The 27,888-nt window shown below is 37.1% G+C and overlaps 1 protein-coding gene across 1 annotated transcript in view; it reads right to left on the minus strand.

Moving 5' to 3' along the window:
- Positions 1 to 27,888, minus strand: part of VWA8 (von Willebrand factor A domain containing 8) — a 307,276-nt gene that overhangs the window by 251,493 nt on the left and 27,895 nt on the right. Inside the window, exons 4-10 of the mRNA XM_024754208.1 lie at positions 25,999 to 26,163; positions 25,356 to 25,405; positions 24,539 to 24,647; positions 22,425 to 22,529; positions 18,848 to 18,979; positions 16,551 to 16,685; positions 16,384 to 16,461 (exon numbers count right to left, since the gene is read on the minus strand). Of these exons, the coding sequence (XP_024609976.1) occupies positions 16,384 to 16,461; positions 16,551 to 16,685; positions 18,848 to 18,979; positions 22,425 to 22,529; positions 24,539 to 24,647; positions 25,356 to 25,405; positions 25,999 to 26,163 (774 nt within the window). The remainder of the gene's footprint in view (positions 1 to 16,383; positions 16,462 to 16,550; positions 16,686 to 18,847; positions 18,980 to 22,424; positions 22,530 to 24,538; positions 24,648 to 25,355; positions 25,406 to 25,998; positions 26,164 to 27,888) is intronic.

Here is a 27,888-nt window from a genome sequence, read left to right on the forward strand (position 1 = left end):
TATCTTTATAATTAAATGAGATAATGTCTGGCACCTAGTGGGTATTTAATAATAGCTGAATCTGAATCAATTGAAGAATCAAAATCCTAATACATTAAAATTTAAATCTAACAATAAATCTAAGTTAACAGTTCAGAACACTAATAAAAGTATAATAACAATGCTGTATGACAAAAGAAATTCTTGTCTTAGAATTTAAAGTAAAGGTAATATTGAAATATAAAAATTAGTAAAGAAAAGTTGACAGAGCTGATCCTTTAAAAATAATGTAAATTTTTCAAAATGTATTTATCCATTCCTTCATATACTGATTGTCTACTACACGCAAGTCACTGATCCAGGTGCTGAGGATACAGCACTGAAAAAGATAAAACATGGATCCTACATTCCAGGGTGAAGAGAACAAAAACAGACAAAGGAAAGGGAACAGAGGGTGAGAAGGAAGGGAGGGAGGGAGGAGATGCAAATAAAAAAAATATACCATGGGAATTCCCTGGCAGTCCAGTGGTTAGGACTCCACGCTTTCACTGCTGAGAGCGTGGGTTCAATCCCTGGTCAGGGAACTAAGATTCCACAAGCCGCACACGATCACGTAGTGGTCAGTGCTGCACAGAAAATGTCGGGTAACGTGATAGCAAATGGCTCCATGGGTCAAGGATGCTTTCTCTAAGTATACTGAAACTGTGGTGATTTAAATGATGAAAGGCCAAGTGAAAATCAGGGGAAGAGTGTTCCAGGCTGAGGCAATATCCTGTGCAGAAGTCCTGAAGCAGAAAAAAGCTATAGATAGATTTAAGGGACCGAAAGTAGCCACTGAGGCTGAAACATAACCAGCAGAGGGTCCATCAGGGAGAGAGATGGCTGGAGAGGCAGGCATGGGTCAGATCAGGTAGGGCAGTGTCTCTCAACCCTGGCTCCCTGTTAGAATCACTGAGTAGCTTTTGTAAAAATCCTGAAATCCGGGTCACACCTCAAACCAATTACTTCAGATTCTCTAATGGTGGGGGCTGGACAATGGAAATTTTTCAAAGTACCTTGGGTGTCTCTAATAGGCAGCCAAGGTAGAAAAGTACTGTTGGAGGGCTCATAAGTCAAGACTAGGGGTTCTTATTTTAAGTATAATGGAAAGTCATTGACAGATTCTAAGCAGAGAAATAGCATGATATGATTTAGGTCACTCCCACTGTTCTTTAGAGGATGGATTATGAAATGTAACACACTCTAATTAAATAGTTACAAATATTTAATGTCTGCAAAAGAGACTAGAACTTAAATATTCTCACCAAAAAAGAGATAAACTTAAAAATAACTATCTATAAATGTTCAACCACCATAACTGAAAAGTGTAAGACATTGATGAAAGAAATTGGAGAAGACACAGATAAATGGAAAGATATTTACACTCAAAGACTGAAGAATTAATATAGTTAAAATGTCCATACTACCCAAAGAAATCTACAGATTCAATGCCATCCCTATCAAAATTTCAATGGCATTTTTCACAGAAATAAATTAAACAATTCTAAAATTTGTATGGACCATAAAAGACCCTGTATAGCTAAAGCAATCTTGAGAAAGAAGAACGAAGTTGGAAACATCACACTTCCTGATTTCAAATTATATGACAAAGCTATACTAACCAAAACTTTATGGTATGTCCATAAAAACAGACACATAGATCGATAGAATGGACAGCCCAGAAATAAACCCACACATATACGGTGAACAAGTTCATGACAAAGGAGCCAAGAATATATATTCAGTAATGGTGTCAATAAATGGTATCCAGAAAACTGTATAGCCACATGCAAAAGAATGAAACTGGACCCTAAGTTACACAATACACAAAAATTACTTCAAAATGGATTAAAGACTTGAATGTTAAGACATGAAACCATAAAACTCCTAGCAGAAAATATAGCTGTTATGGTCCTTGACCTTGGTCTTTTGGATTTTTTTGGATTTTTTTTGGATTTGACACCAAAAGCAAAAGCAACAAAAGCCAAAATAAACAAGTGGGACAACATCAGACTAAAAAGAAAAAGTTTCTGCACAGCAAAGAAACCAACACAATGAAAAAGCAACCTACTGAATGGAAAAAGCTATTTTCAAATGATATAACTGATAAAGGTTAATATCTAAAATATATAAAGAACTCATATAACTCAATAGCAAAAGAAATCTGATTAAAAAATGGACAGAGGGGCTTCCCTGGTGGCGCAGTGGTTGAGAGTCCACCTGCTGATGCAGGGGACACGGGTTTGTGCCCCGGTCCAGGAGGATCCCACATGCCGCGGAGCGGCTGGGCCCATGAGCCATGGCCGCTGAGCCTGCACGTCCGGAGCCTGTGCTCCACAACGGGAGAGGCCACAACGGTGAGAGGCCCGCGTACCGGAAAAAAAAAAAAAAAAAAGGACAGAGGAATTGAATACATATTTTTTCAAAGAAGATATATAAATGGCCAACAGATACATGAAAAGGTGCTCAACATCACTCATCATCAAGGAAATACAAATTAAAACCACAATGAGATATCACCTCATACCTGTTAGAATGGCTATCATCCAAAATAAAACAAAAACAAAACAAAAAAACAAGAGATGACAAATGTTGGTGGGAATGTGAAGAAAAGGGAACCGTTGTGCACTGTTGGTGAGAATGTAAATTGGCGCCACCTCTATGGAAAACATTATGGAGGTTCCTCAAAAACGTAAAAATAGAACTATCATATGATCCAGTAATCCCACTTCTGGGTATATATCCAAAGAAAACAAAAACAGAATATTGAGATATCTGCACTCCCATGTTCATTACAGCATTATTCACAATAGCCAAGAGTGTCCATTAATGAATGAATGGATAAGAAATTGTGATACACACACACACACACACACACACATACACACACACAGAGGAATATTATTCAGCCATGAAAAAGAAGGAAGTTCTGCCATTTGCTGGACCTTGAGGGCATTGTGCTAAGTGAAATAAGCCAGACAGAAAAAGCAAAATACTGTATGCAATCACTTGTATGTGGAATCTTAAAAAAAAAAGTCAAACTCTTAGAAATAGACAGAAGAGTGGTTGTCAGGGACTGAGGGGTGGGGGAAATAGGAAGAGGTTGGTAAAAGGGTACAAAGTTTCAGGTATAAGATGAATTAAGATCTGAGTATATAATATAAAACATGGTGACTATAGTTGATAACTCTGTATCATATCGTTGAAATTGGCTAAGAAAATAGAACTTCAATGTTATCCTGAGAGTGAGCTTGCATGCGTGAGAGAGGAGTAAGTGTCTGTTAATGTCCAACTGACATAACTGATGTGTTCTTAAAAACTCTATAAAGTAGGGCTTCCCTGGTGGCACAGTGGTTGAGAGTCCGCCTGCTGATGCAGGGGACGCGGGTTCGTGCCCCAGTCTGGGAAGATCCCACATGCTGTGGAGCGGCTGGGAACCGTGAGCCATGGCCGCTGAGCCTGCGCGTCCGGAGCCTGTGCTCTGCAATGGGAGAGGCCACAACAATGAGAGGCCCGCGTACCGCAAAAAAAAAAAAAACCTCTATAAAGTAAAATTTCATATGCCAAATGCATTTTCCAGCAAATTCTCAAAAATGGGTCCAGGGTTGGTGGGTTAGAGCTACTGGAGATGTCCATAGCTATAGCGGATCCTGCAAAAAGCAAATGATGTTAGACTAACAATTGGCTGTGGGGTGGGTATGGCAGATGGGGAGAAAGCTAAGAAACGTGCCATGGCTGCAATACTCGACAACGCTTTCTATTGGCTTAATGTGTCCCTTTTGGAACCTTCCTCAAAAAACTAAAGCTGTTCTCTCTGAATCGCTCCCCCATGGGAGATACTGTGCAGCAAACGCCTTTCCCTATGTGGGAGATAAGGAAGAGTTAATGGATTCAGGGGGCATCATTGAGGATAAAAGTGGAGTCTCCTGCTTGAAGCAGCACTGAAAAATGTTTGCTAAGGTTAAAGAAACAGACTGCTGAAGTGTAGCAGGGCAACCCTCCCACCCTGTCCATCTTCCCACCTATGTGAGGGCATAATGGGCACCACTCCTCACCTGCATAGAGGCTGCCAGCCAGCAGCTACCTGAATCTGGGAGAGCTTCAGGGAACCACAGGAAATGAACACGAAGCATCCCAGGAGCTGGGCTGGCCAATGTCCCTCTTCAGGTTGTTAATTTCTCAACAGTAGTCAATAGACTGTAAAATCAGGATTTTCACAGCTTTTACTAGCTTAAACCCCAAGCTACTTCAACTCAGTTCCCAGAGGCACTAGTTGAACTCTGCCTGTTAATGCCTTTCCCTTTGCTGTTCTTTTTGACTATCTCTCTGGTTCTGCCAAATGGTTTTCAGTTCAAACACCTCAGAAAGCCCTGTTTCTATGAAACTGGTTTGTAAATCAGCAATAAAATTGAATATATTCAGAAAATGGGCTGGATCCTGAGTAATTGGGGTTTTTTTTAATAGGGGAAGAATAGAAAAACAAAGCACTTAGAAATCATAAAAGGCAACTAGATGACACAGCTGAGAAGTACATATTTACTTTTTATTTCCAAGAATAAAACATATTTATAAAACATACTGTACTTACAGAAATTTGTGAAAGTCAAAATCAAATCAAAGTTATGGGGCCTCCCTCGTGGCTCAGCGGTTAGGAATCCACCTGCCAATGCAGGGGACACAGGTTCGAACCCTGGTCCAGAAAGATCCCACATGCCATGGAGCAGCTAAGCCCGTGCACCACAGCTACTGAGCCTGCACTCTAGAGACCGTGAGCCACAACTACGGAGCCCACATGCCACGACTACTGAAGCCCACGCGCCTAGAGCCCATGCTCTGCAACAAGAGAGGCCACCGCAATGAGAAGCCTGCGCACAGCAAGGAAGAGGGGGCCCTGCTTGCCACAACTGGGGAAAGCCCGCGCACAGCAACGAAGACCCAATGCAGCCAAAAATAAATAAATAAATTAATTAATTAAATAAATCAAATCAAAGTTATATCCTCTTTCTTTTCTTTCCTGACATGTTCCTCATAAGAATATAAATACATAACTTCATCGTTAATCTCACTAACCTTTAGCAAATCCTTACTCTTACAGTGATCTCTGGTGACTGTAAGTTCCTGAAGACCCTTAAAAGATTTCCCTAAGACCCCCAATCAAAATTACTGTAAAGTACATTTAAAACAAAAGTCCTAACTAATAGAGATGGTCAAGCATAACAATTTGTTCTCAACAACAGTACTTCGACTTCATCACACAGTGTCCTTAAGTTTGGAGCTATTCTACAGAGAATCCTCAAATTTGAAATTCTTTCCCTCTTCAAGTTTATGGATTCTATGTTTCTGGATCGCCAAGGATGGTAAATGAAATACCTTTCAGGCTGGAATTCCTTATTTGGTAGGATTCCTTGGTTACTTTTGTTTTCTTCCTTGAGCGAATGGATTTGGTCTTACTGTAATGTTTATTTTTATACACATGCCCAAAGGCCTCCTGGTGTGCTTTTATAAATCTAATAAATACTTCATGATAACTTAACTTGTTAACATAACACAAAAGATGTTGTCCGTTACTTAAAATGTACACTGTTTCAATTAAATAAGGAGTCTAGTACATATTTGCAAAGTTATAAAAGATTTCAAAATCATGTTTGGATACTTTTTTTTAAAAAGCAAATGTAAAACTTACTGCCTTTTAAATGGCAAATTTATGCAAATACAACAAGATGAACCTTTATAACATATATTGCACAGTTAAACTTTACGATACACTTTGCGTTTTTAGAATATATAAGTTTAATAAGTTATCAAGTTGAACCAGCAAATAACCTACCTTTTCAATACATAACTTTGTACTATGTCCTATCATATAAACACTCCAAGTAGTTCTAATTGCAAGCTTAACATAAAATACTACAACTGTCATTACACTCAGCTTTTGAGATGATTTCTGCATCAAAACAAGAGCCTAAGATAATGTTTCACAAAGTTTCAATTATAAAAATAATACACTGTTGAGATGGACTTCTATCAGTTGAAAACAACCATTGATTTTTGCAAACTCCTCCATTCCTCCTTTCTATTATGTTGTTTTTGAAAAGCTAGCAAGTAGAAAAACAGACCAATACTGAAAAACAAACTGTGATGTAACAAGAACCCTCGCATTCTAAAGCAAATCAAGCTAATGTGAAGGAAAGCATTCCAAATAAAAACAGATGATACTTTTAGGGCCTCGACCCAGTTTCCTCTCATCTCAGAGTGAGCCTCTCATTGTCTGTTACTTACTGTTTTTAAAGATGTACAGTCTAGTAGGCAAGAAAATGACTTGAAAATTAATAAGCTAGGACCTGCTGTAGATGCTTTGTTTGAGGTATAAACTCTGGCACTTAACCTTTCTCATCCTTAATTCTGAAAGCCAGGAAATACCACTTTACTGGCCTATTTTAGAGTAATTATAAATTTTAGTAAATAACTTGAATCACTTCAAAGAGGCTGCAAAAAGCTATTATTAAATTGTCACAAAATTTTATGTTTGAAAAACATAGGAAATACACAAAAGACTGTAATTCTAAAACTGAAATGAATTTGTCTCAAAACAGCCTCCTGCCTTGTCCTGTAAGAACTAATTAGTTCTCAAAAATCAGAAATTGATCTAAATAATTCTATTGCTTTTCTGCATTAGAGAACGCTATAAATGGAAAAGCTCTTAAATGTGTTTGATGGGGAGAATGACAACAATGTTTGAATAATCACATCTATCCCTTACATACTTAAAAACAAAAGTCATTCTACTTAAAATAGTTTAAGATTTCCCAAGCCTCTAGGATGGTGCATATTCAACTGAGTATCTTCTTTATGCCAAGCCCTATGCTGTGGTCTAACCTGCTGCATTCTCAATCCTGTTAGACCCAACCCTGTTTTATAAACACCCCCATTTTATAAACAATATTTTGTAATTTTTGCTTTATAGCCTTGAAAAACTCCATAGGTAATATAATATACCTATACACATAACTTCAAATAAAAATTCAGGATAATGCCTACATTTTATTTTAGGGAAAATAACTTGTTAATAAGTAATACACACTTCAACAAATGTATGAGCACAGCTACACCATAAAATATCATGAAGTTGGATGCTTGCAGCTACATGTAGAATCACTATGCATATGAAAACTATACACTGAAAGAGGTGTGCTACATTTGTAACTCAAATACCATCAGTGGCAATGTTCTCAGTGGTGTGATCTTCCAGAATGGTCAGTGTAGTAGGCAGAAGAATACCCTCCACAAAGATATCCATATCCTAATCTCCAGAACCTGTGAATATGTTACCTTACATGGCAAAAGGAACTCTGCAGACGTGGTTAAGTTAATGACCTTGAGATGGGGAGATTATTCTGGATTACCCGTGTGGGCCCAATCTTATAATCTGAGTCCTTAAGGTTGGAGGATGTTTCTCAGCTGTGGTCAGAAAGAGAGATGGCAGCTTGAGCAAGACCCAGTTCTCCGCTGCTGGTTCTAAAATATAAGGGGTTATGTGCAAGAACTGGACAGAGGTCAACGTAGAAGCTGAAAAAGGCATGAGTGAATTCCTCCCTAACCTGGGTATAGGGAAAGGCTTTCTAGCCATGACTCAAAATCTAAATGCAATAAAATAAAATATTAATACATTTAACTACAAATTTTTTTAATTTACAAGGAAAAAACTAATTTATTCATAAAGAAAATCAAAGTATAACTGACAAACTGAGAGAAAAATTTACGCAGCATATATCACAGATAAAAAGCAAATATGCCTAATATTAGAAACTTAAATATTGAGAGGAAAGAAGACCAAAAACTTAGCAGAAAAATGGGCAAAAGAAATGAACAGATAATTTACTAAGGACAATAATGGCCCTTAAAAATAGGAAGGATTTTCAATTTCTTTCCTAATATAAGAAATGCAAATTAAAACTACTTAGGGGCTTCCCTGGTGGTGCAGTGGTTGAGAATCTGCCTACCAATGCAGGGGACACGGGTTCGAGCCCTGGTCTGGGAAGATCCCACATGCCGCGGAGCAACTAGGCCCGTGAGCCACAACTACTGAGCCTGCGCGTCTGGAGCTTGTGCTCCACAACAAGAGAGGCCGCGTGAGTGAAAGGCCCGCGCACCGCAATGAAGAGTGGCCCCTGCTTGCCACAACTAGAGAAAGCCCTCGCACAGAAACGAAGACCCAACACAGCTATAAATAAATAAATAAAAACAAAAAACAAACAAACAAACAAAACTACTCCTTATATATCATTTCTAACTATCAAATTGGCAAACATTAAAGAGCTTGGTGGCCCTCTCTGTTGGCATTGTTGGTGGGAATGCAAAATGGTATAATCCTTACAGAGGAAAATTTGGCAATACCTAACAAAAGTACACATATATTTACCTATTGACCTAACAATTCCACTTCTAGGAATTAATCCTGAAGATGTACTTCTACCAATGTGAAAATACATATGCAAAGGTTATTCATTGCAACTTAGTTTGTAATTACAAAATATTGGAAACAATCCAATTGTCCATATATAGGAGACTGGTTGAATAAACTCTGGTATAACCACATGATGGAATAATATGCAACTAAAAAAGACAAAGAATGAGGAAGAGTTCTACGAAAAGACAACTACTCCTCGTTTATAATTTCTATTTCAAAATTCAGAGGATGTAGAACTTGCATGATGACATACATTTTTTAAAAATAAATTTTATAATAAAAGAAATTTGAAGGAATTGAGGCAAGTAAATTCCTAGAGAGCCTTATGAAGGTTATTCTTTGTGGGAAAAAGAAAAAATACTAAGAAGACAGAAAGGATGACAGATTACAGCAAAATAAATCAAGAAAACAAAATGATCTACAGAATCATACAGAAAGTTAGTCTCTGAGGTTGAATACAAACTACTTAAATGAATACAGACTCTTGAAATCTTCATGAAAAAAGTGCAAATTCAAGACAAAGTCAAGAAGCAAGTAAAAAAGTCCAAGACAGGGCTTCCCTGGTGGCACAGTGGTTGAGAGTCCGCCTGCCGATGCAGGGGACACGGGATCGTGCCCCGGTCCAGGAGGATTCCACATGCCGCGGAGCGGCTGGGCCCGTGAGCCATGGCCACTGAGCCTGCGCGTCCGAAGCCTGTGCTCCGCAACGGGAGAGGCCACAACAGTGAGGCCCGTGTACCGCAAAAAAAAAAAAAAAGAAGTCCAAGACATAGGTCAGTGAAAACATACACAGGAAGAAGGAGGAATTGTAGATTAGATGGAAGATGAAGAAAAGGATTTTGTTTGAGTTTAGCTATAGGAAGAAAAACTTAGCTAAGGGGTCAAAAATGATCCTAAGACTTCAACGTGTTTTAGACAGTGATTATGTTCATTGGAAGTCTCTTAAACTTATTTGACCTAAATTTTTGATTGGAGTTGACTCGGCTTTTAATCCAAGTAGTACTTAAACAGAAAAACAAGATCTCAGATCTGGTGCTGTTTACGATGGTGTGGAAAGAAATCTGGAAATATGCCCTTATCTGGTTGTGAAAGAGAAGAATAATAACCTGTATGTCTTCAATACTATGAAATCACTGACTTCAACACTAAAAAAAGAATAACCAGTTAAAAGAATCTGACCTAACACTTGAGCCAAATGATTTAAGATTTTTATAACCTATTATAAAACTTATTTTATGTACAGCCACAAATCTGTGTAAAGGCTCTGTTTTTCTTTTCCTTCATATGAAACCCAGTTCTAAAAATAGTCAAGTCTAAAAATAAGGCAAAACCCACATATTAAGTGTAGCTTTATACATGTACAAGTAACAGGGAAATCTCTACATCTTCTAGGAAAACAGATGTTGAGTTACTTATTCCCACTAAATTCTCTATGTTGGGTCAAACTTCTGGAAATTTTTTGTTAATATGGGCTATATTATTATAAAACCAAAATCTAATCTTTAATCTTATTAAATTAGTTCCTCTGTCCCAAAGAAATAGATGAACGTTACTAATAAATATGAAATTGTAAGCAAAAAGAGTCAAATTAATCTCAGCAGCTTGGTTTCTATCATAAAAACCAACTAATTAACAGCTTACAAAACCTGCAAATGTCAATAAAATGCCTAATATATGCTTTGATCCAGTTCCTGGAAAGAAGCCATATGGAGAGAGAAAGAAACAAACTCACCTACAAAACATGTTTCCATTATTACACTTCTCTATCCCTTTCTGAAGTCTATACTTCAGAAACCATTTTTCTCTCCCAGACATTTCTCTAAAGATTAATGAGCAGAAAAGCAAAACTGGAAAAGGGGTTTTCAGAATATGTGATTACTTTCCTCATCTCTGTACCAGTTTTCCCAACCCTTGAAGGACATCTATAAGGTAGATAGTGTGTATGCTGAGGATGGGCAAAATATTCTTATGGCAAAACTTGTGTGCCTTTTGAATATCATCACCCATGTTTGTCAGATAGAAGATTAATAAGATATGACTAAATGACCTTATCCTGTGGCAGAAATTAGAAGAGACTGACTTCATATCTCAGAAGAGTCTCAGGTAATAGAATGGTCTGCCATCAAATTGAAGAGTATAATTTTCCTATCTTTGTTTATTTATCAATCAACAAACAACAGGAAAGTTAAAAAATACATTAAAATAAAATAATATTTTTGTGAACTTATTGTCACTCTCCAAAAATATATAAGAAAATCTGTTCTCAACCTATTAAACTAATTCTTTCATACATAAAGATAACATTCTCAATGGCAGGATACTTTCGGTAGTTTTTCAGTGGAGCTGAGAGAGCTTAATTGATAGATATATACATACTCTCTTGTTTGGTTCTTTTAATGGATAGCAGGTTGAGGTGACCGCAATCTTCACAGTTCAAGCATATGCTCATAGGATAATTTATCACTACAGTGTAAGAATCACTGACTAAATTGACTACAGAAATCTGATACAGAAAGAGTACTGTCTGGAAAAAATTGATGAGGCATAAATTATTTCCAGCTTTCATTAGAATGGGAGTTTTTATTATTTATTTATTTATGTTTTGCGGTACGCAGGCCTCTCACTGTTATGGCCTCTCCCGTTGCGGAGCACAGGCTCCGGACGCGCAGGCTCAGCGGCCATGGCTCACGGGCAGGGCCGCTGCGCGGCATGTGGGATCTTCCCGGACCGGGGCACGAACCTGTGTCCCCTGCATCGGCAGGCAGAGTTTCAACCACTGAGCCACCACGGAAGCCCCGGGAGTTTTTATTTTAATGTAAAAAATAATAATGTGTACAACTTTAGAAATACTAACAAATGGGGGTGGAGTCAAAGAGAAAAGAAATATTATCCTCAAAAGGTCTTCTCCAAATGATTTCAAAGCAATGGCAGCTGGAAAGGTTAAGTTATGCTTGTATTTATCCTAGACTTATAAGTGGAATATGATATATTTATAATAAAATTTAACTTGTTTTAAAAATATATTGATGATTTGGAATTTTTTTTCTCTCCATTATTTGGTAGAAAAGTATTTTCATTGGAAACTAGAAAGTTGATGGTTGACAGGCTGGTGAGATGATAAAATGCCATCCTCAGATCACTTCTAACCTGAGATGTGGAAAGGTATAGACAGATGAACTAGCATATTGAGCTAACCATCACCAAGAGGATGATTTTCTAAGAGGGCAGGGTATTCTTCATTGCATCTTCCATGAATTAAGCAAAAAATATACTCCCCTCTCCTGCCAATTTCCTTACTTCCCTTAAAAAATCCAGTAGACCTAGAATCAATTCATAAAGACTCACTTTAAAATATATTTTTGAAAAACATATATAAATATATATTTTTTCAGTGGGTTCTAAGACTTGTCACCTGCTGTGTAATGTAGAAATTTATTTTCTTTCCCCTACATGTTTATTGCTCAAGACTCAGGATATCAGTACTGGTTTAAGTCTCTTCACCTTAATTCATATTCTTCATGATTTCATAAGCTTGGATCATATGCTTCTTCATAAATTTCATCTTTTAAAATCATGGAGTATTTCTTAGTAAATATTTGAATCTTTTAAGTCCTTAATCAGTTAATTATCTTTTCCTATTTTTTTATATAACTAACTTTACCTGTATTTCTAGAAATACGATAACAAAAACTGTACAAAATAGTAGGAGGTATAAATCCTCCACAGTTTTATACCAAGGCAGGATGCTTTCTCTTTCATTTCCAAAATTCTTTTCAAAGTAACTCAAAATACTAAATGATACCTTAGTGCTTTGAATGAGTTAAGTTACCCAGAAGAAAGAAAAAAAAATAATTTCAGGGAGAATTCTCAAATATCTTTTACAATAGATTTTTCTGCTTATAGCCCAAAAGTTACCAGTACCATGTGATTATAATTGCTTCTAACTCTGGCCAATTCAACCCATAGGCACAAAGTAACTTAAAGCAGCATGAAAAAACTCTCAACAGAATCATTTGAAATGTGAGCTGTTAACAAAATTTTCTATGATAAGGTCACAGCAAGAAACTGGTTTAAACGTCATTTTTCAAAAATAAGAACAATTTTAATATAAATATATTTATTGTCAGTAATAATTAAAAAGTTAAACAAAAGAATAAACTAAAAACACAAAATGCTTCCTAAAATGTAAGTAAATAGTATATCACATCCACTATCCAAAATTGTTCCAAGAATAAGAAACAGACTCTGCTAGAGGTAAAAAGATACCATGACCAGCCAAACACGAATACGTAGAAATCAGTAAATTAGCAGGATAAAAATGTCTTAGAGATATCATTACAAAAAAATACATGACCGAAAATTTCACTCTGTAAAAACACGAGCTGTAAGTTTGCTTTTTTATAATACTATATTCAGCATGTACGTCCACCAGAATAATCCATTCAAAAATACTTAAGAATAAGTTTAACCAAGGAGATGAGACTTGTACACTGAAAATTATAAAACATTGCTGAAAAAAATTTTAAAAGACATAAACAAACAGAAATTCATCTACGTTTACAGAATAGATGATTTAATATTAAGATGACACTACTACCCAAAATGATCTATAGATTCATTGCAATTTCTATCAAAATCTCAACTTTTTTTTTTTTCATAAATAGAAAAAACCTATCCTAAGATTCATCTGGTATCTCAAGGGACCCTAAATAGCCAAAACAATCCTGGAAAAGAAAACAAAGTTGGAGGTCTCATACTTCCTGATTTCAAAACTTACTATAAACCTATGGTAATTAAAACAGTGTGATACTGACATAAGGACAGACATATAAACCAATGGAGTAGAACAGAAAGCCCAGACACAAACCATCACATATATGGTCAGTTGATTTTTTACAAGATTGCCAAGATCATCCTATGGAGAAAAGACAGTCTTTTCAACAAATGGTGCTGGGAAAACTGGATATCCACATGCAAAGATTGAAGTTGGACACTTACTTTACACCATATACAAAAATTACATCAAAATGGGTTAGAGACCTAAATGTAAGACCTAAAATTGTAAAACTCTTAGAAGAAAACATAGGGGAAAATTCATGACATTGGACTTGGCAATGATTTGTTGAATATAACACCAAAAACACAGGCAACAACAACAAAAAGATAAATTAGACTTCATCAAAATTAAATTAAATTTTGTGCATCAAAGGATACTATCAAGAGAGTTGAAGAATGCTCAACATCATTAATCATTAGAGAAATGCAAATCAAAACTACAATGAGATAACATCTCACACCAGTCAGAATGGCCATCATCAAAAAATCTAGAAACAATAAATGCTGGAGAGGGTGTGGAGAAAAGGGAACACTCTTGCACTGTTGGTGAGAATGTAAATTGATACAGCCACTATGGAGAACAGTATGGAGGTTCCTTAAAAAACTAAAAATAGAACTACCGTACAACCCAGCAATCCCACTGCAGGGCATATACCCTGAGCAAACCATAATTCAAAAAGAGTCATGTACCAATATGTTAATTGCAGCTCTATGTACAATAGCCAGGACATGGAAGCAACCTAAGTGTCCATCAACAGACAAATGGATAAAGAAGATGTGGCCCATATATACAATGGAATATTACTCAGCCATAAAAAGAAATGAAATTGAGTTATTTGTAGTGAGGTGGATGGACCTAGAGTCAATCATACAGAGTGAAGTAAGTCAGAAAGAGAAAAACAACTACCGTACCCTAACACATGTATATGGAATCTAAGAAGAAAAAAAAAAAGGTCATGAAGAACCTAGGGGTAAGATGGGAATAAAGACACGACCTACTAGAGAATGGACTTGAGGATATGCGGAGGGGGAAGGGTAAGCTGTGACAAAGTGAGAGAGAGGCATGGACATATATACACTACCAAACGTAAAATAGATAGCTAGTGGGAAGCAGCCGCATAGCACAGGGAGATCAGCTCGGTGCTTTGTGATCACCTAGAGGGGTGGGATACGGAGGTTGGGAGGGAGGGAGCCGCAAGAGGGAAGAGATATGGGAACATATGTATATGTATAACTGATTCACTTTGTTATAAAGCAGAAACTAACACACCACTGTAAAGCAATTATACTCCAATAAAGATGTTAAAAAGAAAAAACAGAGAGTGAGAAGACAACCACAGAATGGGAGAAAACATTCGCAAATAATATATCTGAGAATGCCTTAATATGCAGAATATATGAAGAACTCTTACAGTTCAGCAACAGAAGACAATGCAATTAAAACATAGGCAAGGAACTTGAAAAGGTATTTCTCCAAATAAGATATATAAATGGTAATAAGCCCATGAAAAGATGCTCAATATCATTGGTCACTAGGGAAATGCAAATCAAAACCACGAGTTACTACTTCACACCCATTAGGATGGCTATTATAAAAAGCAAAGCAAAATGAACACAGAAACAAAACAAAACAAGAAAACAGGAAATCACAAGTGTTGACAAGGATGTGGAGGAACTGGAACCCTCATGCACTGCTAGTGGGAATGTAAAATGGTGTGGCTGCTATGGAAAACAGTTTAGCAGCTCCTCAAAGAGTTAAAGGTAGAATTACAATATGATTCAGCAATACCACTCCAACATATAAACCTGAAAGAAATGAAAGCAGGGACTCAAACAGATACTTGTACTCCAGTGTTCATAGCAGCATTACTCACAATAGCCAAAAGGTAGAAACAACTCAAGTGTTCATCAACATATGAATGGATAAACAAAAATATTATTCAGTCATAAAAAGGAATGAACGTGTGAGATATGCTATAACATGGATGAACCTTGAAAACATAATGTTAAGTAACATAATCTAGAGACAAAAGGACAAAAAGTGTATGATTCCTTGTGACCACCTAGAGGGGTGGGATAGGGAGGGTGGGAGGGAGACGCAAGAGGGAGGAGATATGGGGATATATGTATATGTATAGCTGATTCACTTTGTTATAAAGCAGAAACTAACACACCACTGTAAAGCAATTATACTCCAATAAAGATGTTTAAAAAAAAAAAAGTACATGATTCCATTACATGAGGTACCTAGAATAGACAAATTCCTAGGGACAGAAAGTCACATAGAGGTTACCAGAGTCTAGAGGGAGGCAGAGAATTTATTATTTAATGGTTATAGAGTTTCTATTTGGGAATATAAAGCTTTCTAGAAATAGCTAGTGGTGATGGTTTCACAACATTGTGAATGGACTTAATGCCAGTGAGTTGTACACTAAAAAAAAATGATTAAAGTGATAGAATGGATAAACAACAAGGTCCTACTGTATAGCACAGGGAACTATATTCAATATCCTGAGATAAACCATAATGGATAAGAATTTTAAAAAGAATGTATATATACATATAACTGAATCACTTTGCTGTAGAGAAGTTAACACAATATTGTAAAACAACTATACTTCAATTAAGAATAAATATTCAGCAAAAGAAAAAATAAATAAAATTTAAAAAATGGTTAAAATGGTAAATTTCATGTTATGTACATTTTACCACAATAAAAAAATAATAATCTATTTGGTGAATACCTAATTATCTCTCACTGCTGCTGAAACCTATTTTGTTTAGATTTCCAAATTACTATTACATGTACTGTGTGTGTGTGCACAGGCTTGTAAAATGGATCTCTCTTGAAAAACAGACCCTGGTATGTTGGGCACATCAGATATCCTAGAACACACTTTCAAAAATTCCAAATAATTATAGCTGCACTCCAATTTGATAGCTGTTTCAGTTATTTATCTACTTCAAAATTAACAGGTACAACTAAAGGAAGAATATCCACAAATTCTGCTGACGGTCCAAAAGTATGTTTATAGTCCAAGTGCTAAAAACGAACTTCTTACCTGATAGAGCATGATAGGTTCTATATTGTATCCTAAGGTATCTGCAAAGTTCTTAGCGATGACTGTTTTTCCACAGCCCTACAAATGGAAACATAATCATTCAAGGGATAAGTCAAAACCACCAAAAGTCAGGAAACAGAACTTAGCAGTGAGGCTGCTATTCTTACTTTTCCTCCAATTAAACATATGTCCTTAACCATGTGAGACTGCATCATTTCAGCCAGTAGTTGTTTATGGCTTAAAGTTTGTATAAAACGGTCTGATGTGCAAGGTTGACTTAATGGCCTGGTTCCAGCTGGCACCTATAAAGAGAGGTAAATATAATATGCACATGTTTTTCTCAAAATAATAGTTAAATGAAAGCATACAACTGCCATTTAAAAGCCCCTACTAATTTCCTGCTCAATTCAATTCTATACTGTTTTTGATATTTCAATAGAGCAACAATTATTTTCTCATTCACACATCTGATAATCGTTTTCATCAAACTTCCAAATCAATCATCCCTCTAAAATTAAAGTCCTATGTTGTCAGACATTTTCATATGAATCAAGTAATTTTCGTACTATTTATAACTTATAATAACAATGTCACTGCTTGAGAATGAAGGTTTTTGCCCAAATTTCAGTTATAAGTACAGAATTTAAAATCAGTCTACTGGGATCCTCCAAAATCACCAAAGATCTCCTGATTTTTAAACTGTCCACAAATCTTTTTTCCACTCTTATTTTAGTTTGCCACTCAGAAGCATCTGTTCTTAAAATCTCCCATCCTTCACACCTACTTCCTTTTATTTCCTATCTCTTCCTTATTAAAGTCTCCTGGATTTCCATGCCCTGCTGGGGACTCCGGACTTGATCATACTGTAGGCAAGACAAACCCTAAAGAATTACAAGTTTGGAAGTGACAAGATCAGATCTGATTTTAAGAAAACAAATGGTGGTAACATAGAAGGCTAACTTGAAGGGCCGGGAGGCAATGATGTTAGAAAGCCATTACCAAAGGGAAGCAAATAATGAAAGCTCGCTCACATCTCATGTCCCTGGACATTCTGTTCAAACCGCCTGAAATGTCCTATCACCTTTCCACTCCTGGGCCACTGGAAAACTCCTGTGTCATAAGACTTAGCTCAAGCCCCATCTCCTCTCTGAAACTTTCTCTACTCCTTCTCCTGACTCCTGGTGTTCCTTCCATCTCTACATCTCCATAGCCATTCCAATGCACTTCTTACTCATCTGCCTCTATCCTAGACCATCAGCTGTGAGGTCACTCATCTGAAGGAGACAGAAGAGTGTCGTGTGGAGTGTGCTGTCTAGAAGGCCCAGCTGTGCCATTTGGTAGCTGGTGACCATGGGTGAATTGATTACCCTCTTCACATCTGTTTTCTAATCTATAAAATGGAGATAATAAAAGTTATCTCCGGGGTTATTGGGGGATTTAAATGGCATAATATATGTGAAGAGAAAAATACAGTAACTAGTAGACTGCAGGCACTGAGTGGATTTTAATACAGAGCCTGGCTCATGGTAGACATAATCAATGTTTCGTTTGATGATTGAGTAAATACAGTGACCTGAATAAGTATTACTAATATCATGTTCAAACAAACAAAAAAGCCTATCATGAATGCTTGCTCTGTCATAACATAAGAAGGCAAGCATTTATTCTTTCCTACATTCACTTACAATCTAATTGTCAGCATTTTTCAGGCTGTGTTTCCTAGTGTTAGCTTCCTATCACCTCTTAGGGTTCTTAGGACCCTCGAGGGAAGGGTTAGAAAAAGGGAGGCAGAGCAAGCAGTTGGAGCTCTATGAGCAAATATCGTTCCCCTCCTCTAAAAACTGTTAACTACAACAGCTCATCTTTTAACTGTTTCATGTAGCTGACAAAGATTTTATTTGAAAGGAGCATTCCCTAGTTGTTAAAATATGTTTGAAAACAGGGCCTTCCCTGGTGGCACAGTGGTTGAGAGTCTGCCTGCCTATGCGGGGGACACAGTTTCGTGCCCCGGTCCGGGAAGATCCCACATGCCGCGGAGCGGCTGGGCCCGTGAGCCATGGCCGCTGAGCCTGCGCATCCAGAGCCTGTGCTCCACAACGGGAGAGGCCACAACAGCGAGAGGCCCGCGTACCGAAAAAAAAAAAAAAAAAAAAGTTTGAAAACAATGACTATTTCTTACCAAGGACTCAGAACACAAAATGCTTTCATTAATAAACACTTTATTTGATTTTCCCAGAGGCTGACTTTGGTTTTTGATGAAAAGCTATCCCTATGTTTCCCCTGAACTTTTCCAGTTTACAAACATACATGACTCTGGATATATAGATATACAGATACACGTATATAGATGTGATGCTATGGAACCAAAGAAGACTTATATGGGAATCATAAACCCAATTTAGGTCATAAAAATGGACAGAACAAGGCACATCTTAGCAAGTACAAACCTTGATTCATTCATTACCTTAATGGTCACCTCTTTTTCTGCAATCCGGATGGTCACAGAAGCTTGGAAGACATGGTTTTCAGTCATCTTCTCCACTCTCACAACCTCTTCAGGAAGCAGAGAGCTTCTTGAATCTTGGAGTTCAAAGCGCTGTAAAATTACCAAAAAGACATGTAATTTACTTTTTATTTTAGTATTAATGTTGGATATTTGGAAGGTTCCATCTTAATGAGAACTGAAACCCACTCTATGTTATAAAAATAAAGGTAAAAAAATTAATGAGAATTTTTTCCCCTATTTTTACAGATACCACTCATTCTACTTAAGCTAATTACTAAGGTGATATGAAAATAGTCCCTAAAATTTACTAAATGCCAAGAAATGGAATCGCTGAGTTTCTGATCTGGTAGAAGTTTGCAGCCTACAATGCTTGATAATCGAAGGTTCCAGTTTCCTAGAAAAGGATGATGAGACTCTTGAAAACATGCTAAAGGAAATTAAAATAAGGCCTATATCAGCTGATTTCTTAAATCAATTCAAGTTAATAGCTGCCTGGGCACCAGTCTGCTGATTGCTTGTGTGGTTAGTTTAACTGATTACAATAAAGTATAACAATCAATCTTCCACAGTATCTGGCACAGTGCCTTCTACAGTGTAGGTTCTCAATATTTGTCAAACGGGATTTAAAAGGCCCAGACCATTGATTCTTTCTCCATGTAGACCAATGATCAATGTTCTAACACTAGGTTACACCCCCTAATCCCAGCTCGTTATATAAAAAATGCACACAGAGAACACAAATAAGTATATGAAAAATGAGGATACTAATTGAAAATTAATTAAATCCTATGCCCTACTAATAGCAGCATGTTCACTATGAAGAGCTGAACTCATTTTTAGTGTTAAACAGGCAGAAATTATTCTCCCCAAGTCCTACAATACTTTTAGAACATTATCACTATAGTGAAAGACTTGAAACTCAATGAAAGAACAGATTACTGCTTATTCAACAGAATGACTCAACTCTAGAAAATATATTTTGGGGAAGAAAATTATTTTCAACTTCAACACTGTAAACATAACAGCCCAGATAAATGTTTTCATTGCTGTGTCTTAAGTACTCAAGACTCAATCCTCTTCCCAAGCCTAAGAAAAATTGTTTATTTGTGCTACCATAAAAAACATAAGTTTTATACTTTGCACAGTTTATATATGCAAATTCCCATGGTGTCACACAATGTGGTAGGAATTGCTTCCATGCTGTAGACAAATAACAATCATTGACACCATAATTTCATGCCAAAAAAAAAAAAGGGTACACTGTATTTCAAGGAGGTTCAATTTGGAAAGGAAGCCTTAGCAAAGTAATTAAATTCACTGGAATTTAGAACCTAGACCCATTAAATTCTAAGAAAATATATATATGAGCTTAAAGGGTATGTTTTCACTCCAGCCATAGTAATGTCAGTTTAACTTGATATAGGGTTAATGTCAGAGCATTTATATTCCAGAAATGAACACTAATGCCTTGAACCACACTTGCTGTACTGGTTATGTCCTTATAAATAATTCAAACTAAAATATTTCAGTAGAATAAAAATAGTAGGCTAGAATACACTAAAATAGGAAAAGAACTCAAGTTGCAAGGTGAGTTACCATGTGTTGGCATAGGAAATTTATAGACTCTTAATCAAAAAGAAAATTGAGGAGTAAAACAGATATATAATTCTTCACAAAATTAAGGCAAGAAAAGACAATCACTTTTCTTCTCTTACATAAGTAACAAAATTCCCCTTTTTCCTTTTTTTTAAAAAATCTCTACAATCAGATTTGAAATAATTCCTGTTTGTAATATGGATCCTCAATCAGTGCTCTATGTTCCCCTTAATTATAAAGGTCAAAATAAAGGCCAAACAAAATGAAGCAGCACTGACTACTTTCTTTGGAAAACTCAACTCTTTAAAGGTATTCTATAACTTTATAGAATTTGTATGACTAATTTTGAAATTAGAGACCAGAAACGCATCAAAGTGTTTTCTTAGTAAAAATGAAGACCTTTGTTCATAACGGACTTATCTAGACACTGAATGCCTTCTCCTGGTTGTGTCACAAAACTTTACATTGCTTCATTTTATCAGAACTCTGGCATTTTCTTCTACCCTATGTACCCTTGTTCCCAAGGCAGTGGACTTTGTGCTGATGGGCATCTAGGGAGCTCATCTGTAATCACAGCCTCTTTTCTTAAACACTAAGTACTCTATTTCAATGACCAATGCCAAAGTAGCTCAGATGTTAATTAAATCAAAGATGAGTTCTAGTTCTGTTTTTCAGAGCCTGGAATGAATCTTAGAGTGAACTATACAGTCAGACTGGTAGTTTCCTAACTCCTTGAGCATAGGAATTAATTTCCCCATTTCCAAATGGTTCTTCATTATCTCCTTAACACCATTCCACCTTCTCCTTTTTCCCCTCCCTCTCCCTCACCCCTTCTCACACACACAGCAAATCCCTTTCATCAGTGGCTGCTATTTCACCGTCCCTAGCCCTGCGTCTATTCTTTGCTGCCTCTTCTACTTTCCTTTGCCTCTTTATTGACCATTACTTTCCCCTTGCTTCTTTATGCTTTTCTTTTAGCTTCTGCCCCTAACTATACTTTTTAGCATTTATGAGGAACGGCTTTCTGTTAGTTTTATTTTGTTATTATTATGATTGACATCACCAATCAATGAAAATACTGTTTCTTGGGTTGGCTGATACATGAAATAAAATCCCACAGAAGTAACTAGAATCTATTGTTCCACTCTCCTGAGCCCTTCTCACTATTATCAGCTGCATAGAGAGTACTTCTGTACTCCCAAAGACCCTGTGTATTCTTTGGGATAAGGGAGAAACTAACACCATTCCATATGTCAAATTCTGGCCTCCAGAAAATGAAGGGCCTATACACAAGACCACAACCGTTTAGTGTTCACATTCTACCTCCTCCTTAGAAATCTATACACCTTGACCCAAACCGTGAAGAAAAACAAAAACAGTCTTTCATAAAAAGGAATTATCTGGGGTGAGTCAATGACTCTCTCTCGCCAAGGGTCCGCTTGAAGTGGCTCCCACTGGCCAAAACCTGGGATAATTTTAGCATCAAAATAAATGACGATAGTAATCAATTATAACCCACTGAATAAAATAGGGATCCATAAGTGCATATTGATATAAATGAATAAATTAATACATGGAGGAGAAGAAAAAGCTCTTCCTTAGTGTAGAATGCCTACTAATAAATGCAGAAGGAATGTTTACACCCCATTACTGACATGACAATGCCTCCATGGGTGGAAAAGAAGAGAAGACAAGGGAAAGAAAGAAAGATGGAGAAAGAAAAGTAGGAAAGAAGGGTAAGAGAGAGATGAGAAGAAGGGAAAAGAAGGGACAAGAAGAGAAAATGGGAAAGGTAAGGAAAGAAAGTGAAGCAGACACATACTTTTTTTTTTTTAACATTGTTATTGGAGTATAATTGCTCTACAATGGTGTGTTAGTTTCTGCTTTATAACAAAGTGAATCAGCTATACACATACATATATCCCCATCAGACACTTACTTTTAAAACAACTTCCACAGCCATCTTCCCTTCATGTCCTAGTAAAACAGTGTACGGGTAAAGCCACCGGATTGCATGTTCGATGGACATCATAGGAAAGGAATCCTATTTAGGAGGAAAAGTACATAGGAATGAAGAACACCTAAAATAATCACAGAAAATTTAACCAAAATGTACATATGACATTGAAATTGCATTATAAACAATACCCAGTAAGTTTCTCCTGTTTTCCAGAAGTCTACAAAGGCAAATATTCATTGTTTCCTCTTCTTGTTCCACACCCTTTCCCTTGGTAAACTCACCCACTCTCATCTTTCAGCTGCCGTGTATGTGTTGATGGCTCCCATGTCTCTGTCTCCAGTCCTGACCTTTTTCTTGAGCTCTAGACCTAAACTCTCAATTGCCCATTAGATGTGACTATACGGATGCCCCATAGACTCCCATTCAGCATGTCTGAAACTACATGTCTGAACACACTTCCCTATCCTACTCATTCCAAAGTACCTTCTCTTTTTCCTCTACTCCTAATCTGAGTTAATCTCATCCACATACTCCTAGCTTCACTGTTATAACTACAGAGTTAGAAAGTGTTCATTATCCTCAAATCCTTCCCCCCAGATTGCTTTCCCAAGTCGGTTTACCCTACTTTAAAAAGTCTACTAACAAGGACAACTAGGGAAATTTCAATATGGACTGTCTATTAGATGGCATCACAGAATTATTGTTAACACGCTGAGGGGTGTGATAACGGTGTTCTGGTTATGTAGAAGAATGTTCTAATTCTTAGAAGTTGCATACTGAAGTACTTAAGAATACTGACTACAATTTACTTTCAGAATTGTTTAGAAAAAAATGAGAAAGTGCAAACAAAAGTGGCAACATGTTAAAAGTTGGTGATTCTAGTTAAAGGGATTATGGATTTACGTTTTGCTATTTTTGAACTTCTTCTTAGATCTGAGAATTGTCAAAGTAAAAAGTTCCAAGGAAAAAACAAAAAGAATGAAAAGTAGAAGATGTGATAAATAGGAGGAAAAATGCTGTACCAGATGTATAGAACAGTGTAAACAATACCTGGGAAACCTAACACCCTGACCCTCAGGAAATGTAAAATAAAAAGCAACAAGAGATTAAAAATAAGTCTCTCGTCTAAGTGGTGTCACTACTACCTTGGATTATGCTTTCCTTAGCAGAGTCTCCTACCTGTTCCCTGTGCATCCACGCTCCCCCCACCTCACCTCGCTGCCAGCAGAGATGTCTTCCTCCAACATATATCTGATTGCCACACATCCCATCTACTTAATAATGTCTAATGGGCCACTTGTCCACACCAGAAAATACAGACAACTTCACTCACCATGCAAAACACTTCACAATAAGGTCCTAACCTTTCTCTTTGGCACACATGCTTGCCCCAGTGATACAATTTATTAGCATTCTCCGAAAAACACACCAGGCCCTTTTGTGATTTAACACCTTTGGCCCATGCTGTTCCCTCTGCCTAGGGAACACTCCAGACGCTACTGTCATGACCTCCGTGAAACTGTGGTGGACAACGTCTGTTTTCCACCAAATCCCCTCACCCATTTTCCTCCTTCATGTGCCTCCCAGCTTTCCCTTCCAACAGCCAGCTGCTGCAGGTCTTTCCAGGAAAACTGCCCTTGAGCTCCTGGAGCCAGCCTGGCTCCCAGAATGGGAGAGCAGCTAGTGCCTGGGAATGTATGCCCCCTGGGACGATTCCTAACCAGTGAGACTGACAGTGCCGAGTGCGAAAGTCCCAGCTCCCCTGCCTCAGGTTGGGGCGAGTCTGAGGCACGACTTACACTGCCGCAGACCTCTGCATGATCAGGTAGAAGTCCTCCTTCCCTCTGTGGAACTTTCACCTGAGCTGCATGTCTACCTTCCCCCGTCCAAGACTGTAAGCTCTTTAAGGACTCAGAACACATCACTGGTCTCTGCACAGCTTCCTGGGCTGCACAGCAAATTAATCTCAGGCCTTGCAATATTTATAGAGGAGTATAACAAGGCAAATAGAAATGATTAATCTCCAAGGGTTAACTTTTAAGCTTTCTTTGCCACATTTGGGTATACCAGTCATTAATTTATTTTATACATACCAGGATTTGAACTGCAGCTGGTAAACTATCTAAAGGAAAATCTGGAAGTCCAAGAGTAGAAGATTCTTGGGAACAGAGAGTGGTGGCAAAGGATAAGAGTTGAGAAATTCTAGGGGAAAACAAGAAGTGATACTAAATTTTATTCTAATAGTTATAATACATAAAATCTGTTACATATAAAATAGCTGGGCCAATTTAATTAATTGAAAAAGTTGACATCCACTATTTAATTCTTAGGGAATAGTTCCATATTATAATATTCCATTTCAAACTCAAGCTGATTAGGTTCACAGATATATTTCTTAAATCTGTCCCAATATGTGAGGTTTTTCATAACCTGGCCCAAAATTACTCTGCCAGCGTCACCTCCCACCTTTCTCAACCTAAGTCCAAACTCCAGCCTCTGGGAGCTTTTCACAGACCCAAGAATAAGGCATATATTCTCATGCCATGCTTTAAAAACTTTTTCTTAGAATTCCTTAATTCCATTCTCTATCAGTCAAAAGCCTACTCATTCTTTAGGACCCATCTCAAATGGCCCTTATAAAGTCTCAACCACAACATCCCCCAATACTCTGAAATTATGGCCCTTACCACACTGTTAAAGTGAGGTATTTATACACATATCTGTAAACTCTACTAGGTCTTGAGTTTCTTGCATCAAAGACCATGTCTTATCAACTTTATCATTAGCTGGTTCCATAGCTACTGAAAAATTCTTCAAACGGTTGTTGAATGAATGAATGAATCAGTTGATCAATGAATGGGCAAAACAAATTCAATGTTAAGTGTCCATATATATATCTGAAATACTTACTTCTCAGCAGAAACATTGGCTCCAACTGAATACAACAGTTTAAGTTGGTCCTAAAATAACATAAAACAAATCAAATTGATTAATAAGGAATGTAACAGATTAAATGCAAATGTTTGACAGACATAATTCAACCTTTTAATTAATCAGACACTATGTAATTAATAGCAAAAAATCATTTCTTGATACATGTCATTTCTAAAAGAAGAGCTGGTCTTTTAAAAAAATCTTTCAGACAAATAATACCACAATAACTTTTCTTTCCAGTTTCCAGAGATTTTCTTTACCTTTGTATCCATTTTTCTTTCCATCAACTACTGAGGGGGACATCTACAAACACAGTAACATTTTTATAGTAATTGAATTTATTATAAACAGGAAAACTATTTAAAAAATAAATTATCCTTAAGGGAAGAGGGGCAAGATAGAAGAGGGGATTAAGAGATATAAGCTACTATGTATAAAATAAGCTACAAGCACAGGGAATGTAGCCAATATTTTAGAATAACTTTAAATGAAGTATAATCTATGAAAATATCGAATCACTATGTTGAACACCTGAAACTAATATTGTAAATCAATTATACTTCAATTAAAAATAAATAAAAATTTAAAAATAAAATAAATTATCCTTGTTCCTACTTACCTGGAAGGGTAGATAATAAATATCTCTGGCTTGAAATCGAGACCGGAGCGGGGGATCTAATGGATTCCCAGAGTACCTAGGTACTGGCAAGCCCAAGGCGATCACTCGGAAATCTTCACTAACTCGGACAATCTTCCAAGCATCCAATTCTGTTTTGGTATGATTCTAAAAGAGTAAGAAATCAAAAATTACAGCATAATGATAGAGATCACAACTGCAAGAGTCAGGCTAAGGAGTTTATGTCCTGACTGCTGGGTAAACTGTATTGGAGAACGCTCTTGAAGCCAAACTGTCAAGGAAGGGAGCAAAGTGGAATCAGGAACAGGATACCAGGGAAGGCTCACAGAATGAAGACTGGTGTTTGAAAGGAGAAGCATCCAGGAACAAAGGCGATGTGGGTCAGATCTCTAAACCCTAGTCAATAACACAAAGGAACAGTTGGAAGAGCAAGGAAAATAAACTGGTTCAAGCTAGAAGTTGTAAAATGGTAGTTCTAGAGGGGTAGACCACCAGCAGAGCAGAGACTGCCCAGGGACCTTCAATAAATAACTATGTTTATGGATATATTTCTACCAAGGTATATTAATAATAATAAGTAACATTCTTTGAAAACTTAATACATGATAAGCACTTTCCATGAATTTTTCTCATTTATTTTTCACCACAATCCCAATAGACATTTAATTCCTTTTCATGGATGAATAAACTGACGTGCAAAGGAGTTACATAACTTGCCCACATTCCTGCAACTACTACACGGTGGACCTGAGACCGGAAACAGCGTAGATTTCGGAGTCACAAATCCTGGCTCTAGTGCTTGGTGCACATTCTAGCTAAGGGACCAAAAACTTATTATCATACCCTCTGAGCCTCAATTTTCTTATCTATAAAGTGGAAATAATACCACCCATATTACTATGGCTGTTACGAAAGTTAAATGTGATAATGCATGTGAAAATGAAAGTAACAGGTCCACAGCAGTCACCTGTTAAATGTCATACCTTCCTTCTCTGCCTGACCCTTCCAATGTTTCTTCACTGTTCTTCAGCCTGTGAAGAGCCCCCCAGTCCCTTGCTGTTGTCCTCTTTATACCCTCTTATGTCACGGCATCTAAAGACTTCATTGCACTTATTAATTCAACAAATAGACATTGAGCATCTACCATGTGCCAGGCATTGTTCTAAAGTTTGAGATGACAACAATGACGAAATTCCTGGCCTAGTGAAAGTATGATCTAGTAGAGGGAGGCAGACAATGAGCTAAAAACATAAGTAAATAAATCATGTGGGATATTAGAAGACTCTGTGGAAAAATATAGAGCAGAGTAAAGGAGTATGGGGGCACAGGGCACATTGAAGTATTTAATAAAAGGGTGAGGGCAGGCTTCATTGGTAATACAGGCAGACCTCGGAGATACTGCAGGTTCGGTTTCAGACCACCACAATAAAACACATATTGCAATAAAGTGAGTCACAAAAATTGTTTGGTTTTCCAGTTCGTACAAAAGTTACGTTTACACTACACTGTAGTCTATGAAGTATGCAACAGTGTTATGTCTAAAAAATGCACATACCTTAATTTAAAAATATTTTATTGCTAAAAAATGCTAACCATCTTCTGAGCCTTCAGTGAACAGTCAGCTTTGGCCTGGTAGAGGATCTTGCCTCGGTGTTGGTGGCTGCTGACCGATGAGGATGGTGGCTGCTGAAGGCTGGGATGGCCATGGCAGTTCCCTAAAATAAGGCCACAGTGAAGCTCGCTGCATCAATCGACTCTCTGAAGCAGGCACTTCTGTTTGATAGTATGACCTACAGTAGAACTTCCTTCAAAATTGGAGTCAATCCGGGCTTCCCTGGTGGCGCAGTGGTTGAGAGTCCGCCTGCCGATGCA

This window comes from Neophocaena asiaeorientalis, unplaced genomic scaffold, assembly GCF_003031525.2.
Source record: "Neophocaena asiaeorientalis asiaeorientalis breed wild unplaced genomic scaffold, Neophocaena_asiaeorientalis_V1.1 scaffold415, whole genome shotgun sequence".
Classification (NCBI taxonomy): domain Eukaryota; kingdom Metazoa; phylum Chordata; class Mammalia; order Artiodactyla; family Phocoenidae; genus Neophocaena; species Neophocaena asiaeorientalis.